This window comes from Chelon labrosus (assembly GCF_963514085.1).
Source record: "Chelon labrosus genome assembly, chromosome: 10".
Lineage (NCBI taxonomy): Eukaryota > Metazoa > Chordata > Actinopteri > Mugiliformes > Mugilidae > Chelon > Chelon labrosus.
The window spans coordinates 13,519,736-13,537,737 of NC_140360.1; the positions used below are offsets into that span (position 1 = coordinate 13,519,736).

Here is an 18,002-nt window from a genome sequence, read left to right on the forward strand (position 1 = left end):
GACGAATCACTTCCCCGTCACATTTTTTGTTTTTATTCATTTAATTAACCAAACCTAAATCAAAGCACCAGCAGAATGAAGGCAATTATGCTTTTATAAAATTAAATTTATGGACGATACTGTTAAAATACAGGGTATAAACCATGGCAGTAGCCACATCTGCATGTCCTGCTGACAGATGTTAAACTTCACTGACCTTTTGTGACTTTGGAACGGCTAAAAGAACACCCCCGGAGGGAAAATAAACAGATTGGGACATTGAAAAATGGTTTCTATTGACTGTAATTCTGTAAGCAAAATGAATATCAATGCTGATTTGATTTGGGCTGCAATAAATGTCTATTAAGTTGAGATGCGCTTGATTAAGCTCATTCTTCACTTTCACCTGACAGGTTTTTTTCCCTCGTTGCCTCATGCGCAAACCACAGCATCCCACTGAGCAGAGAATATGCCACATGTCCACACTATAACGTCAACCAGAGTTGCACACAAGTGGTTTCCTGCTATAACTGCATCCGTAAAAAAAAAAAAGGCACACTAAGGCATACAAAATATTTTAAATATTTCTGTGTCATTTAGCATTTTGATGAAGGTCGTGATGGTCAATTTAAACAGCATCATCTTTTCACAGATACACGAGTTCTTTGTTCCTTGTGGTCTGCGGAGAGTACCGGCACACCCACGCAAACACTAAGCCTCGCTAGCTATCAAGAGAATAACTGAATAGCTGCTGCAGAGCTAAATAGCAGGCTTTTATTAAGAGGCTTCTGTGTTCCTCCTCCATTCAGACTATGGAGCTAATTGCTCTGATCTCGCCGTGAATGGCCTTTTTAGCAGCTCGCTATGAGAGCTCTGCACTCTCCTCTCCTCTCCTTTCCTTCCCTTTCCTCTCCTTTTCTCTCCTCTGTCTGAACTCTCTGAGGTTGAGTGATGGGAGGAAGACTGTAAGGGAAATACAGTACATCCTTAAGGAAGAAAAACCACTGCAGAGACAAAGCAGCTTTGCCTGCGGTTTGTGGGGGCAGTGCTTGCTGGGAGCTGGAGTCCTGCCAGTCCTCGACTTAACAGTATCAGTTGGTAAGCCTGCCATCTAAACAAACATTTGTTAAAACTGCATGGGAGGCCATTTGCAGGAATGTGATGCTCCTTTGTTGGGCCGAGCAGAATTTAACTTTTAGAGACAACAAAGTAGTTTTTGACTTCGCTGCACTGTAATGAGTAGTGATGTTGGAGGGAGGCAGACAGCGTTTCCCTTAAATTAATAATGAAAAACCATCAACTAATTAACGGATCAATAGTCAATGCACATTATAGAGAATGTGGGTGCACATAGGCAAAGCCAAGGAGTAACGTCAATAACATCAATAACAAAGAGTAGCAAAATGTCATTATCAGTCTTGGTATTTAGTTATACTGTCTGTATCTTTACAGGCACATTACACTGGATCAGCAAGGTGAAATGAATGTGAATGCTTAGTAATGTCACCGTTAATTAGCAACATTAGCAGCTAATGTGGCCAATCAGGATGGCATGGGATAGCCATAAAACTCGGACTGTTGGACTGCTGGGAGGGGTTAGTTTGTACAAATATCACAATGATACAGGAACATTAACACATCTAGTGAATAATACAAATCAGATGTAGTTGGAATAAAATGGTCCAATTTTTCTCTCCCCTCATGGGGTTAAATGCGTCCTGTCCAGGGTGATATTTGGACAAAGTCTCTCCCATTTGTTTAAATGCATGGAAAGTGTTTCTGGAGCCCTACGGTGGACAGGAACTTTCCATTCCTATTAAAATCCACAGCGTCACATGGCAGAACCCAAAATGGCTAAATCAGACGGGCTGCTGGTCGTAGGGATGCCTTTTCAGGCAAATGGAAAGTAGGGCACTGCCAGACTGGCACTGGACAGTCGGCTCAGAAACAAGAGGGGGCACGCATTAAAGGGCTGCTGAAGTCATTAAATTCTCTAAAGATTAAATATCTGAGGCTGCGATGAAAGACGGCAGTCGGTCGAGATGCATTGTCTTTGCCTGTGCGTCTGTCTTAACAGTTCAGTTCACTGTTGGCAGATATATCTCAGATCAGCATGAAGAGGAAGTAAACAGCTGCAGACAGCAGGAGAGGCTACTAAATTGGACAGTGAGTGGACACATCTGCTTAAATGTAGAAAAAAAAATAGCAGGCAAAATAAACTCGTCAGCCAACACACCGTCAAAAACACCACACTGCACTGACAGCAGGTGTAGGGCTGCCTGAATGTTGACGCCAGACTAAAACAGGAACTAAACTAAAAGGTCAGCCGCAAAAAGAAAATGAGAAACCCAACTGGCTGTCTGCTTCAACATCCTCTACAGGTTTATTCAGGTCCCATGAAACAGGATGTAAACCCAACTGACTGTTTTCTCACAAATACGCGCAGTGACACTTGTGTAAACACACATCAACGCACACTCTCACTGAACAAAATGATTACTTTGCAGCGCAGCGCAGAGCAGTGTGACCGGCCACGCCCGGTCATGGAGGCGCTCACCATGTGGGAAACAGAAAGTCTTAAACCTGTATGGTGGAGATGTCGAAATAAAAATCAAGCTACGCTCATGAGCTGTCATTAAATATGTGTGGGTGGGCGTCTACCTGATAAGGATGGTAGAAAGGGGAAACGGTTGGTGTGCACAGATGGCTAACAATGTGGGTTCCTGGACCACTTCAGCAGCTTATCACCGGGAAACAAACACACGCACACACGCTCATACACACACAGATCTATGAATCACCTTGGTGGATAATAGCAAACAGTCCCAATAAAATCATTAGTTTCCACTCAAATGTTTGTAAAAAAAAAATTAAAAAAGCAGAGACTGAGCTGCTTTTGAAATGTCCTTCATGGCTGATTGAACCTTCAAAACACTTGGTCACAAGATTTTTAAGATGGGTTCTCCTGCATAGGATTATCCACCACCGCCGAACCATATAGGGCCATGGAAGAATTCCCTCTGCAGGCACTTGTTATATCTTCAAAGCCTCATGATAGTCTGACACGTGAGGCCACACAGATGTAACACGGTGTGAACATACGTCCTCTGCAGACATACTGAAGCTCTGGTATACTTTATTGTACTTAAGCCGCAGACAGATTTATTATGAACGCTATTTCATAAATTTCCATAAATTATAAAGCCATCGACTGCATTCTGGAGTCACGGTATGCTCCTATGAAAGACACGCTGACATAAAATGCTGTGCTGACATTTGATCTCACTGATAAATAGCTGATTCAACCGCTTTTTAATGATGCAGCGTTGTTGTCTGGATGCTCGGGGCATTAACAACAAATCTGCCATTAAAAGTGGCTTTTAATTAGCCACCCAGAACAGGTCCTCTGTTGCGTTGTATCGTTAAACACATACAGTAAATCACTGACGAGGCCCAATTAAAAAATTTGATTGTTTAAGCAGCCCGCCTTTGGGTGCGCATTAAAACGGAGAACTAAATTTCCTCCTCGGTATTATTTGTTATTTCCTCTCTGTCCGGTTTCCTTGATGTGGAGTGGAACAATGTGCGATAGCTGCGTGGACAGTCTTTTGTACACACACACACACACACATCCACACACAGCAGTATTTTGGGCATTACAGGGGATTACAGAACAGGCTGTAGTTAATGAGCTCGTAATTACTACTAATTCCATCTGCCACCAGGATCAGAGAAGGCCAGGGGGGCTCGGCTAGAGGTGCTGAACGTGTCTGTGTAAATGTGTGTGTGTGCGAGTATGCGCAAGGCAATAAGAGGTCACACCCCTAAATGGCCATTGCAGAGGAGAAACTCTGCTGTGCATCTGACAGGCATAAACCTGACAGCAATGGCCTTGGGGTTTAGGGAACACACAGACACAACACATACACACAAGCCGCACTAAACTGCCACTGTCCCCTGAGTGGAGCTTGAATTGGCTGTCAGAAGTGTGAGATATTGGTAGCTGGTGGGAACGGCAGCTTTGCTAAAGTCACCGCTCCTCTGAGGGTTAGGCTAAGCCAGCCAGGCCGCGAGTTACCGGCTCCAAGGTGTGCTTGAGAGTGGAAGAATATCGAGGTAAATCATTCTTTTCCAAGAGTTTTCCAAGCAAGGACGGTGACACATTCTGCAAATGCTTGAGGCTTTATGGATGGAAATTTTTTAACTTGGAAAAAGCACTTGGAGGATACATCAGAAATCCTGGTCAGTGAAATGTTATATTTCCTTTGTCTTGGTGTGGGGGAGGTGGGTGTACAGTTTGAGAAGAGAATTGTTTCAGCAAGATCCTCCTTAGACAATGGATTTATCTCTGAATTTCTCCTCTCCTCGTGGCCTCCCCTGGGTGGATGGATGAAGTTTGTTCAGAGTTCAACACGTTGCTTCTGAAAACGTGACTTGGACTTGGCTCTGTAGCGTTTCAGTCCCGTGAAATGAAACAGGACATTTCAAACAGCGGTAGGGTCCAACCTTCATATAAGGAACGCTGTGTGGAGAAATTGTGGGAATGCTGATCATGCTGACGCCTACTGGGTCATCTTGATCTTCTCACACTGGAAGCCCCAAAAAGGAAAGCAGCAGGAGTCAGGAGATTTGTTCAGATGAGTCCTTGAAAGGCAAGAATCTTCTTTTTTGTCTTCTCTATCACCTTTGTCTCTTTGCCTTCTCTCTAGTCAGCTCAGACAGGGTTAAAGTTTAAAGGTTACTGGCCTTCAGTCTAAACAGGGCTGCTCTGGGACATCTGACAGAAGTCACAATAAAAACAATGCATTCATTAAAACTGCTCATGAAGGATGGGAAAAAGTTTCACAATTTCTCAAGTGTGTGTGTAGAGCACAACTAATTGGGTCAAAGAGTGTTCATAAATGGACCTTAAATGGTGACCAGCAGGGCTCTACTGTGACCCAATAAACTCTAACCTCCAAAGTCCCTCTCTTCTTCAGAAGACAGCAGGAAGCAGAAGAGGGACAGCACTCCCGGGACAAGGTGGAATGGCCTTTTAAATCACCTTCATAAGTAGTTCAGTCTGGGGTGCAGTGTGGAGAGCCTCCCAGACCCAACTCAACAGCTAAGAACCGGGGAGGAGCTCACAAGGGGAACCCCAGCACTCTGAGGCCCGGGACAGGGGTTGGATCCTGGGGTAGAATTACCTCTGGCCTCCCTCCAGACACGTCAGCTGACTTAACGGCTGTGTGAATTAACGGCGCACAGGGGATGTTTTGGTTTGAAAGAGGGGGACCAGTGAAAGGACGAAAGGGAAGGCGAAGGAGGAAGCGAAAGAGAGGGAGGTACCGCTTTTGAATGAAGCACACTCCTTCCAGGTTGCTGTTAACGTGAAGCAGCTGTGCTGCTGCAGACATGTGCCAAAGCACAAACACATATACAAGCACTTCCACTGACAGCTGCCTTTTGATCAACAGAATATAGTAAAGCAACAAAGCCTGGAGCAACTTAAACCAAGCAGACAGCTGTGTGCGGGGATGAGCTGAAAACACACATTCAATGAAACGTGTCAAAGATAACACTGACAAGAGCGAAATATGATCCAGGTAACCAGTTGAGTTCTGGGAAATGAAAGTGTTGCACAAACCACTACTGGTATCCCAAACAGAAAGAGAATTAGATATTCATTTACAGTAAGAGGGACTGTTTGCAAACATATCCAGTGTGCCAAAACAGGGAACCATCCTCCTACAATAAACACTGTCATGTACATGTAGCAGATGGAGGAAATACAATGTCAGCATCATGTGAGACGCTGCTCAAGAGAAAAGGGCTGTGGCTACCAAATGCCTCAGCTAGAACAACTGGTATAGACACATACAACTAATTCCACCGCTTGTGTGTTTTCTGTGTGCCCGGATTGTGGTCTGATGGCACTTCAGTAGCAAGCATGAAAACACTTCACAAATTTGGACAGAAAGATGGAGAGACAGAAAAAAGACAAAGAGCAGAAAAAGATCGCACAGATTTTCTTTAAATCAAATCGGACAAAACAAAGAGACTACAAATCTAGCTAAAATGCTGCTAAGCACCTGCCAAAGGCTGTCTAAACACCACCTGAGCAGAAATGAATAAAAGGCCCATTGAGCGGAGGAGAGATACTCTTTCACTTCTGCTGGCTGAGATAAAGCAGACACCTATTAAAACACACACTTTACTCCCATGGTGTTAAGGGAACAGACAAGTCGTTATACGTGTGATTTTGTTTTTGTACTCGTAAAGATATGCAGTAGTGGCCGTTGGGGCCTTGAGGCGCACCCTGGAGTTGCCCTCACCCATCACCTGCTGTCACTTATAACACACGCACTCCGGTCATGCCACTTAAAAGTAGTTACAGTGAGTTTGGGAGACATTCCTTACCCTCGGGCCGCTCAAAACACACACTTCACATTCCAGCGAGTGTATTCTGAGGTCCCACTCCCTAATCCTCCAACATATGCAGACGCACATACGCATACCACTGCATGGGTGCGCGTGCATACACAGACACACAAATGACAGGTCCAGAGGTTTAATTTTAAAACGAAACCCGCAGCCTCCGACTTGTTGATCCAACACAAACCATAGGACTCATCTCACTTTCCATTCAACCCAGAAGAACTCCTTAACGTTTCAACACAAGACACTGACTGAGCTTTTCTACAATTCCTAGAAAACTCCTTTTAGTATCAGGTGGAAATGACATCCTGAGCTTATTACTCTCCGTGGCCACTCTTTCGTCCCCAGCTGCTTGTTAAGGTGAACTGTTGTCTGGCTGCAACTCCTTCTTTGGCTTTGATGTAACAGAGAGACTCACTAAACCACAGGGGGCACCACGTCGTGAAAATATGAGCTCTGTTTGTGAACACTGGCTCCTGTGTGTACAATAAAAAACATGTATGCGCATGTGTCTTACAAGCGCAGGTTACAAGCATCTGCTGTTTCGCTCCCAGGTCTCCCTAATGACCTTGAAGGCAGAGAAAGTAAACTTGTTCCCCTAATTACAAAACATCAGTGGCCGTGTGAAATGACACGGGCCTTTGTGTTATTTGACGGTTGAGGATATAACCTCTCATGAGTCCTGCTTTGTCAACTGCCTGTACATGCCCAGTACAAGAGATTAAAATATTTTACCCGTTTTTTATGCAAACAGGCAACACCCTAAAAAAAATGTCTCTTAATTTGCATTATTAAACATTATCAGCACTTGTTAGGGCATGTTTGTGTGCTAAAGAGCATTAAGTTCTGTTCACGCACCTTGATTAATGAGGACGTAATGCTGCTGACCCTTCCAATACATCAAGTGTCTGAGTCAGCAAGGTGTGTTTCCACAACAATGTAATCTAGCTTTGACCCTTAACTCCAGCACCACAGACAACATCTGGTGTTGTGTGCAACGAAAACAGTGTTGTTTGTTGGCTGAAATAGGCAACTTTGAAAACAGTGAATTCTAAAGTTGCATACATAAAGGCGCTTTACTCTGTTGATGCTGATGTGAACTGAAAATGTCCTCAACAGGTAACGTGCAAATTTGCCGTTTCACTGTGTATCTATGTGCAGATCAGATAATTATGAGGTATTAACGGATTACGTTTTGTTTTTAATTGCTGTGCTGTGCCCATGGCTGATGTCAACCTACCAGTCAGATCTGCTGCTTCACAAGTGACCAAGCTTCTCGTAAACACCTAAATGACATCAGCCCTGACGTGAGCCTGGTCTGCATCACAGCGACTGGTGTTCCACCTTAATTTGATGAAACGACACTGAGGGGATTTGGGTGTGATTGACATTAATGAGTGAGCTCACTAGTTCTGCATAAAGTGCAGTCTGGGTGATGATGTGAACCAGGGGAGGATCCAGATAGAGCTAAGTCATGCTGAGCAGGCCGTTTGTGTCCAGATCACAAGACGCATACACAAACTACACGCAAAGGGACGGACTCTAAAGTTGATGTTGGATTGCCTTCAATATGACTAAGGTTTACTAAATCTTTGTGTTGGCTGGACTAGGTTTGCTCATGATGCATGTTTAACGTTTGATAGGCTGCACACCCTGGCTCACACGTGCAGCGGCTCACACGCTAACCAGCACCACCTCTGGCTTCGATTGCTATGTATTCGCGCCTTTATCACTCTTTTGACAGCCAGTCTATTAAAGCACACATGTCCAACTCAAACACGCAGATAAAAATGGTCCTGAGGGACTCAAAAGTAAATACGTGTGCGTGTGTGTTGAAACACTGAGAACGCTGGTGTCTGTTACGTGTGTGTGTGTGTTTGCGAGCAACTGATATCAGGCCACTCTGCTCTAATGGGTTTACATAAAAGGTCAATGGAAGCTATAGGGGTCAGTCCACCAAAAAGAGCAAAGTTGACGTCAACCTCCCCCCAAACCACTTCCCACACACACAAATTGAATCAATACTGTAAGAGCATCTCTGTCTGCCCGTGTTGTATAATGCGTCTGTAAAGCAAGTAAGTGGACTCCAGGTTTATTCCTGACAATAAAACCAAACATGCTCCTGTGCTTCATAACAACACTGTCTCCACCACCAGCCACAGTGTATATGTTAATTGGCCTAGATTAGCCCACGCATTGAGGCAAACACTGAAGCCATTCTCACATGAGGATGATATGGAGGAGGCTTGCTTGGTTTTCACCCAATCACAGCACATATACGGAGAGAAGGCGTCGTATATTCAGAATGTAGGTCAGCCGTTCAGTAGAATGCGGTCCAGTCCCGCAGCGGATCGATGCGAACACACCCACCCGCTCACACACGTACCTGCGGCTGCTGTCTGAGACACCAAACACCGGCATCCAGTTGTCACCGCACACAGCTTAAAACAATGGGAGATGAGAGCAAGAGCGTAAATACACTCAAGGCATGCGGGCACTTTACTTCACATAGACTCTTTGGTTTTCACATATGCAGTAATGTTTCCTCTTATATATATATATACATGTGTTATATTTAGGGCATCAGTCTGCCTTTAGATGCTGCTTAATAGTCTAAGAGTGCCAGCAATAAAATCAGTGCTTTAAGTGGGCCGGTACGCACCGGTACGGAGTACCGGCACTTCTCAATTTTAGCCTCTGGCGTACCGGGACTTTTTACGGCGTACCGGGACTTCTCATGAGCTCATAGTACCCTGTCCTGTTCTATTTCTCGCTTTGCGATTCGTGATACTCATGCTCCTATACTTACTTACCGTAAATTCCGGACTATAAGCCGCTACTTTTGTCACTTGCTTTGGACCCTGCGGCTTATACAACGGCGGAGGGATTTTTACAGCGAGGGGCGCACTATCATGTCATAGACGATGACACGAGGATTAAGAACTGACTTTTCTGGTATAGTAGGCTGGTTATTTTGATACAGTAAACGGCCGTATTACTGCACCTTTACTGCTGTGTTGGCTGTTTAAGAAAAAGATGCTGGTTATTTAGTTGAGCAGCAGGTTACTGCACTTTTGCTGCCGTTACAGGCAAGCACATTTACAAACAAATTAAATTTAGCCATTTAACGTTATTGCCTCGTCAAGCGTTGTAAGTTTTGTTTTTTAAATACTGCACTACAGTACTATGACTACAGGAAGTGTATACCGTTGTATTATTTGTGCACTGCACGAATGCTGTTTGTAATGTCAAAGATGTGAAAGTTTGATCGATTGATTTTTTGTTTGATTGATCAAAAGATTTATGTTTGTCAAATGTAAATAAATGGGACGCTTTGCGTTTCCAAACAGTCATTTCTGTCCCGACGATCCCCTCCGTGGTAGAAGAAACCCTTACGGTAATTAAACATTAAAACACCAGCGGTTTATAGTCGGGTGCGACTTATAGTCGGGTGCGTATTATATATGGCACAATCTGTAGTTTCCCCAAAATTTAGCTGGTGCGGCTTATATTCAGGTGCGCCTTATAGTCCGGAAAATACGGTACTACATTACCCAGTGTGCACTGGTCACACCGCACTCCTGCCCCTCGCGAGAGGAGGTCTCGCGAATCGAGTGTGCCGGAAAGGACGTCGCGTGAAGAAGAAGAGATCTCGCGCGACGCTGAATGTCAACATTCATGCCAGTCGAAACGAGTTTGCCGGTTGTTTGAGTCAGACCAGACGGTTTAGTGAACCTCGTAACAAATGTTGGCGTGGCTCCAAAAGGGCCAAAAGAGAACCCGGATCAGTGAGGATGACACTGGAGGACAGACAAGCGTTTTTTTTCTCCATGTCTGTTCTCCATCTCTTATCCAGGTGCCAGTTAGTTACCTTGTTCATCAGCCTGTATGTTACCTGAGAACAGCCTCCCTGAAGACCTTCTTTTGGGCCACATGCAAGTGAACAACATAATTTGTCTGGAGAGTTTCAAGTTCAATAAAACGATTTTCTTTTTAAAAATCAGCATCGTGTTCTAGTATTTGAATATATCACTTAATGATCTGCTGGAACCGACCGCCCACCGCCTAATTTACCTGGCAACAGTTGTATAAGGGAAGTACTGGCACTTATTTTTTTCCACTTAAAGCACTGAATAAAATACAATGCTGATTCAACCTATGGCTTTGCGCATTGAGGTCTGCCTATAGGCTGCACTGTAACGTAGCTATACGCTCATCGAAAGCCCATCCTTTACTCAGCGTCCAGACTGACACACACAACCCCACGGCAGCTTGATCTGCGCGCATGTCACTCACAATAATGAAACGTGCCACCATGCAGCGGCTGGAGTTTTATCAATGAGACGTGCTGCTGATTTTTACGCACAGACTCTGCACCACACTCGCAGCGACCCGATCAGCCTCTCGTTTGAATCGCGTTTACATAATCAAAACCAATGCCATCGGCGTGTCAGTCAGCGTCTTGTCCGGCATCCTCAGTCACACACACACACACACACACACACACACACAAGCTCATCCATTACCTTGACAGAAAGTGCATTGTCCTCCCAGCGCGCTGCGGAGCCGGGAGCTGCAGCATTTTCCCGTTTAGCACGCGCCCGCTCATTCTACAACCGTCCAGCTTTCACGCCGCTTTGTTCCCGCTTGGCATATCCCGTTTCCGTGGCTCTGAAGCGGCAGAGATAGGCAGAGAGAGAGAAAGTATCCACCCGGTGCTTTCCGCCGCTGATAACCGAAGGGGAACCGCCTGTGAGAGTCAGCAGCGTTAACTGACTGACCCACTCACTACCCGCAGTGCTTCCACTCACACTCACTCTCTCTCTCTCTCTCTCTCTCTCTCTCTCACTCACACACACACGTTTGCGGAGGAAGGGAGTGAGGCGATGAGTAAGGGAGGGAGGGAGGGAGGGAGGCACGGATGAAAAGGCAACACCCCAAATTCCACCTCCTTCGGCCCCGCTTCGCTGATCGCGAGCAGCTGCGCCTTTTCCAAAAAGCGCGCAGAGGCTTCGACGCGCATTCAGTCCGCAGCACAAGCACAGTCATCAAATTCCCTAAAGCGACATGTCAAAGGCGTTTTCACACTCTTAAATCTCTGCTCCGCGCGCAAGGCACCCACTGACTCCGCTCACTCAACACTGATAGCCATCAATGCAACAGAGAAGGCTGGCATGTAATATCCACTTCAAGGGTGGAATAAGTAGGTTACTTTATTCCTAAGTATCAGTAACACAAAGTTCTCACTACCATGCAAGGGGGCTGTTAGACCCATAACAGCCTGGCAATATTCACAAAGGTTTCTGTAGAAACCTGATAAAATATTTTTTACCTTTTAGCCTAAGGTGGAAACAGTACTATTGGATTGTAATTCCTGATGGATTCATGTATAATCCAGAACAAATTTCTGTATAATTGTTTTTTATCACATTTCATGCCTTTCTCCATGGAAGTTTGACCTTCTATCTCTCTGCACCACTTACACAGCTAATCGATTTAATACCCCACAAGTAAATCATTTATCAATGCTTTACAGATCAGCAACTTGGCCTATACCCTTCTTTAGGATTTTCAGGTTTTTACGTAATTAGAAAGACACCCAACTCTTCAAAGTCCAAAACACATGAAAGAAAATCTATAGAGCATCCACTTCCATTTAATCAAACTGCTAACCCACAGCCTATTGTAACATGTGTAAATCATTAATAACGGGTCATGGTTTTTCATTGTGTGCAGAAACTTAATCTGCGCCATAACCAGGAAGAGCAGCTGTTCGATAAATGCAACAGACAGAAACCACAACAATGACCTGAAATGTCACTGAAGGATGTTCTCCAGTCAAATAGCGACCATGACATCGCACACTGTAAATAACTCTCAGAAGTGTAATCAAAAACATTTCTTATACACTTTGATTTATCACACACGAGTCTCTTTCAACAGTCGGCAACAGTCTAGAAAAACATCCTGGCTAACAGCCAAGCCATTGGTGGCGTAAATAGGCCCCAATCAGGATGTAATGAAGCAGGGAGGGTAAATGACTCCAGTGTTTCTATTGTAACAGAGCGTGTATTGGCTATTGGAGACTTGCAGTGGAATAGAGTGGGTATCATGTATCCACTCCCCCGCAAGCTCTGCACCCTCACATCCCTCCAGTGGTGTTTAAACACTTTAAGTACTGAGCGGACCCCAGTGAATAGATCTGCCTGTCTGCCGAGTCTGTTCAGTAAGTGAATGAAGGGTGAGAAAGAGACAGGCAGACAGACAGACAGACAGAAAGAAAGAAAGAGGAGGAGGAGGGGGGATGGAGATAATTAACAGTGTCTTTTTTGGTTCCAAAGCCAGGAGAAAGAAAATGTGTGAATTCTAGTGTAAGAGAAAAAGAGATGGGAAAACAAACACCCACAGAGAGAGAGAAGAGTGACCATTAACACACTCTTTTTAAGTGAGGAGGGAACAACGACAGGATTCTTCAGGCCACTGCTCACCCGTACCATGCAGGGCCAGGTGGGCACACAGTGCTCGTGTGTGTGTGTGTGTGTGTGTGTGTGTATTAGAGGTCTGATTGGCACGTTGGCATGCTGGACTGCAGGTGTGTGGAGCCGCTGCCACCGTTGTTGCCTAGCACGACAACAACAACAACACTGTCACATTCACACACACACACATTCACAATCCTCCTTACGTCAGCATGAGCCTTTGCTTTCATTTAGGTCGACCCTCATCCGAGTTTTTGGAGAGGTTAGTTGGACGGCGCTCTGCGTCTGTCTGGCCAGCTTTTACTTCGACCACTGACTCATGTCCAGACATGCTCTTCTGTCTCCCTCTCCGTGCGTTGGCCTCTGCCTCATCAAAGAGGGGTTTCTTTTTTTTTTTCACCCCCACCTCCTTTTCACTCATCTGACAAGACCACAGTGCTTGTTTTCAAGTTCCGTGAGTGCGCGTATTGGTGTGGTAGGATGGTATAATTAGGTGGTGATGTAACTGTGTAATGACAGTATACAGGAGGGGTCATCCGTACGACCCTGGGAACCTGTCACTCCACAGCTGATGAAAGAGACAAGAGACCTGGGAAAGATCATCCCTCTTATCAGACCAGGAACACACACGGACACACACACACAGATGCACATGCGAGCGCTTGCCAAGCCGCATGCAGAATGTAAACAAAACTAAAACAACCCTTCACACAGATTCATTACACTCATTCATTATTACAAACATGTTTTTCTCTGTTATTTTATCAGCTTATCATTTACCTGTGTTTAACTATCACCCTTTCGATCACAGAACAGTCACATTGCAGCACTTTGTTAGGCTTATGAAGATTCTGTACATGAAACTGTCACTTTCATTTTTGCAATAGAAGCTGAAAGTGCAGTTATTCTGCAAATATGTTAAATGCAGTTTTAAGTGGGACATACGGTCTGTCCAAACTGCGTGTCGGATGGTCAGATAACATCAGAATCCACATCAATAGCTCCCCACAGAAATTTTGGGTCTCCTTTCTGTAACGTCTGGAATGATTATAAACAACACATTTCTTTTCCAGCGTGGTTGAACAGCACGTCTTAAGTACAAGCTTTCAACCAGTCCTTCATCATACACTCCAGAAAATCGCTGTAGGGAATGACGGGTGTTGGCAACCTGTATGTCATTCTTCAAATATGTGCACAGCATTGTTCATATGTAAAAGTAATACGTCAACACACGCACATTCTTTTATTTTCTGGCAAATTACCAAAATGTAGCTTGCATACCAGCCTGCATGCTCAGTCTAGTAGTTCTTTGACAACAGGAGTTTTTTTTTTTTTAAACCGTCTGAATGCTGAAAACCTTACTGAAAGGGACTCTAAGTTGAACCTCAAAGAGAATTTCCCGGCCTGAGAAGGTACTCCTGTGGTTAATTGAGGGGACCCTCCATGTCTGGACCACCAAAACCATCTTATTAGGCTCTTTCTTAAAAACTCTTGAGGTTTGGTCAGCTGAGAACTGTTCAGAAACCTGACTTCAAAGATGCTTAAGAGGCAGAGGCAAAAAAGGTAAAAAAAACACAACAACAAAAAAACAGCTAACGTCTTAAGAGTTCAAATAGCTCAAGAGGTTTCTGCAGCCAGTTCAGCCTTGACCTCATAATGAGGTTATGTTCACTGTCGGGAGAATTGGTGCTTACTTGAAAGGATGAGATTAAGAGATGGAGTAATGAGGAGAACAGGAAGGGAGACTGATGGCAGGAGGGCAGAAAGAAAAGTGTGTGACTAATGTCGAAACAACTCGAGAGAATAACACGGTGGGAGTCAATGGGAGGGGAAGCAAGGCCAATTCTTATGCGCATTACAAACCCCCCGTCACACCCCCACTGTTAAACTCCCAAGGCCTGGCTTTAGTCTGCACATTGTATGTTTGAATGTGCGCAGTGTAGTGCATGTATAGTGTAGATCTGAGACGGCTCCCATCCAAAGCTCCTAAAGAGCTTGTCCTTTACCGTGCAGTTTCATTTACCCCCTACAGCATGTTCTTTAAAGGCCATGCAGATGTAAGAGGAAGGGTATAAATGAGTGAGAGCAAGGCTAGCAAGAGTGTGTGTGTGTGTGTGTGTGTGTGTGTGTGTGTGTGTGTGTGTGCGTGTGTGTCGTGGTGGGGGGTGTCTTGTTCTGTGGGAACCAATCTTCTGAGGAATGAACCTGATCATTTCCTCAAACTCCCTTCCTTATAGCAGGCAAAATACTAATTTTCCACTGATAACAGTGATTTACATAAAATATATGAACGACAGCAAGGTTGCACAATAAAAACTCAGACTTATCTGCCTGTGTTTTTACATGTCTCACATTTGCACTGGCACAAAAGTGAATAAAAATCACTTTTTATTCACTGCTCCAATTACTTATTAGTTCACAGAATGCAAGCCAACACCAACTGCAAGTGCATGTCGGGATTAGTAGCAGACAACCAACAAAAGTCTACAGAGCTAAATGCTAATATGAGCATACTGATATGTTTACGATCGACAAATTAACTATGTTAGTAGTCAACTATTAACTACTAACATTTACCACTTGGCACTGCATTGTGTCACTGACATTAGTTTTGCAGGTAGATGATCACAAACCAAGGTACCAGACAAATTATATCTGAAAAGCAGGACTATTAATGTCTGTAAAATCATTCGACTTAGTTTAATATTTCGTTAAGGACCACAGTGGTGGACCGACACACAAACTAAATTAAAAAGCCATGGCTAAAACTGTACTGCTGCGTTATTGCGGCATCTCTCTCTAGGACTGGCTAGAACTAAAAACATGGCAGATTATTTAAGATTAAGTGGATTTGCTATTCAGTGAGGGGGCATCTAATGTAGAGCTTACACATGAAAATTCTTCACAGCTGAGTTTGTAAATTATGCAGGATCACATGGATATTGATGCTGAAGAGATGTTGCAGTGAGCATCATAAACTAAAATCCATTCACATCCATTGTATTAAGAGAGTGGGAGTAATCTCAGAGACGAAAATTCTCTGTTTTCTTTCCAGATTTTATGTCTTCTGCTGTCTACGTTGTCTGGTAATACTTCCGACAAATTCTTAAGAGCAAACGTCTACGTGGTTCATATCGACGCGTGTTTGTTTAGTATCACATTCGCCATCAGTTGCTGTTTCACCTCCTTTTTCATCTCTTCTGTAGGTCGAGTGCGTATGTATCATGTGAAAATAAAACAAAGTGGATTCAAAACACCTCCAGGAACAGCAGGATTCAACCCTTTCCTTAAAGGAAATGGGGTGAAATTGGTCATTGGGCAAAAGCGGTGACATTTTGACCTCTGTAAGTCAAAAAGCCGAAACCGCTCACGCACACACTCCGGTCCTTTCCTTTGCTTATATTGTTGACATGGTAACACATCCCTCTGAACTATGTGGGGGTCCTGCACATGCACACGCTCACACACTCCATAGCCATCATAACACTACTATCCACACCCCCTTGCCCTTGCAGACTGCTGACCAAGTCCCTGAAGTTCTCTCATGCTTTTCTGAACCCTGCCATAAGAGGAAGCCAGGGATTAGGAGGGATTATGCCATAGCGTCTCCATAGGGATTTACCAGGCCTCAGCATGGGGAGGGTCGGGGTGTCTAGGCAACAGTAGCCGTGACAGGGGCTGTGGCGTTTGCTTGGGTGGTGGGTGTGAGAATGGAATGAACCTCGAGGGAGAGATGAGGCACAACGGTTTTGGGAACAGCAGATAGTGTAGACGAGACAGAAGTTCGAGGAAATTACATCTAGAGCTGGAGATACGTTACTTGTCTTGTAGTCACACACTTTCCCAAAAACTTCTCTTTTCTTCCAAATGAGAATGTGGGAAAATCTGTCCAAGGGATGTAATTGCATGTTCCCAAGCTCCGATCCAGAACATGTGTTTGTTGCTCAACATCGGCACGTTTCACAATAATGAAATGGCCTCTAGTCAAGCTAAACATATCCATGGAGACCGACGGGAGTAGAAGTCAGGCATTCCTGCAAATGCGGCCCACTTGGAACCAACACCAGTGTGTGTGTGTGTGTGTGTAATTGTACATGCGTGTGCGAGCAAGTGTGAAGGATGAAACAAAAGAAGTAAAAGCAAATATTTTTTCAGCAACAGAGAAAAGGACGGGCAGACAAGTACAAGAAAGACTCATTCAAGTACAGTTTGCCTGGCCTTAGAGTCAACACTGTGGTGTCGTGCAGTGAATTAAGAAAGTTAATAATGAACCAATGTGGCGCAAACACAAGAGAGCAAACACAAGAGAATAGATACGGTACATAAGGACATTGTTCTCGCTGAAACAGGAGGTGTCGGGGGGGTCTCTAGGACCGCAAATCCCTCCGAAGCCCCATATGTTACTCTCTGTTAAATCTTTTAATGTGTCCGTGTATTTGTGTGTGTATAATTCTACATGTGTGTGAGTAGGTGATGTGTCTCTGTGCCACTTTAGCAGACAAACAGATTAATGTCATTATTGTTTGTCAGCAGCGTCCTGCTGTTACAGCTGGAGATGGTTACATCATCCCTGAGAGGAATAGCCAGGCAGATAAATTACGTGTTTAAATGCAAATTCAGCTACTAGATGTGAACTAAACGTAATTGTCCTGTCATGTAAAGTGCTGACGTAAGGTGCTTTTTTCCTCTTGAACAGCAGACAAACTCTCCACATGTCTCTGCTTAATTCTGCTCATGTGATGATGGTGAATAGCTCCGATTAATTAATAAATGGTGCTTTTGTGTGTCTGTGTGTGTGCTCTCCGTGGGTGTTCGCTCTAGTGTTTTGCCAGCACGTGCTGGAACAAAGAAAGAGTGCGCTCCTCCACTCTGTCAAGTTGCCTCCATAATGACAGGAAAAGTAATTGATTACACGCCGCACTGAGCAGGCAGAGCCAAAGGAGCAGGCAGAGCCAAAGGAGCGACCCTACAGAGGCGGAGAGGCCGGGAGAAGAGCAGGTAGTGTGATACGGAGCAACACACGGCCCGTCAACCTCCTGAAACACACCTCAATCTGCTTCTCATCAACTTTTCATGTGAATCGCGGCGTCTCTGACACACAATGCCACATGGGCACAGGAGAAAGGC

At 44.6% G+C, this 18,002-nt stretch overlaps 1 protein-coding gene across 4 annotated transcripts in view; it reads right to left on the reverse strand.

The window, feature by feature from the left end:
* LOC311494843 (neuron navigator 1-like) overlaps window positions 1-11,201 on the reverse strand; it is a 34,451-nt gene extending 23,250 nt beyond the window's left edge. For all 4 annotated transcript variants that reach the window (XM_084554094.1, XM_084554092.1, XM_084554093.1 and 1 more), the window contains exon 1: window positions 10,923-11,201. In XM_084554094.1, coding sequence (XP_084410220.1) covers window positions 10,923-11,005 — 83 coding nt within the window. In that variant the 5' untranslated portion in view covers window positions 11,006-11,201. The remainder of the gene's footprint in view (window positions 1-10,922) is intronic.
* Between the last annotated feature and the right edge of the window lie 6,801 nt (window positions 11,202-18,002).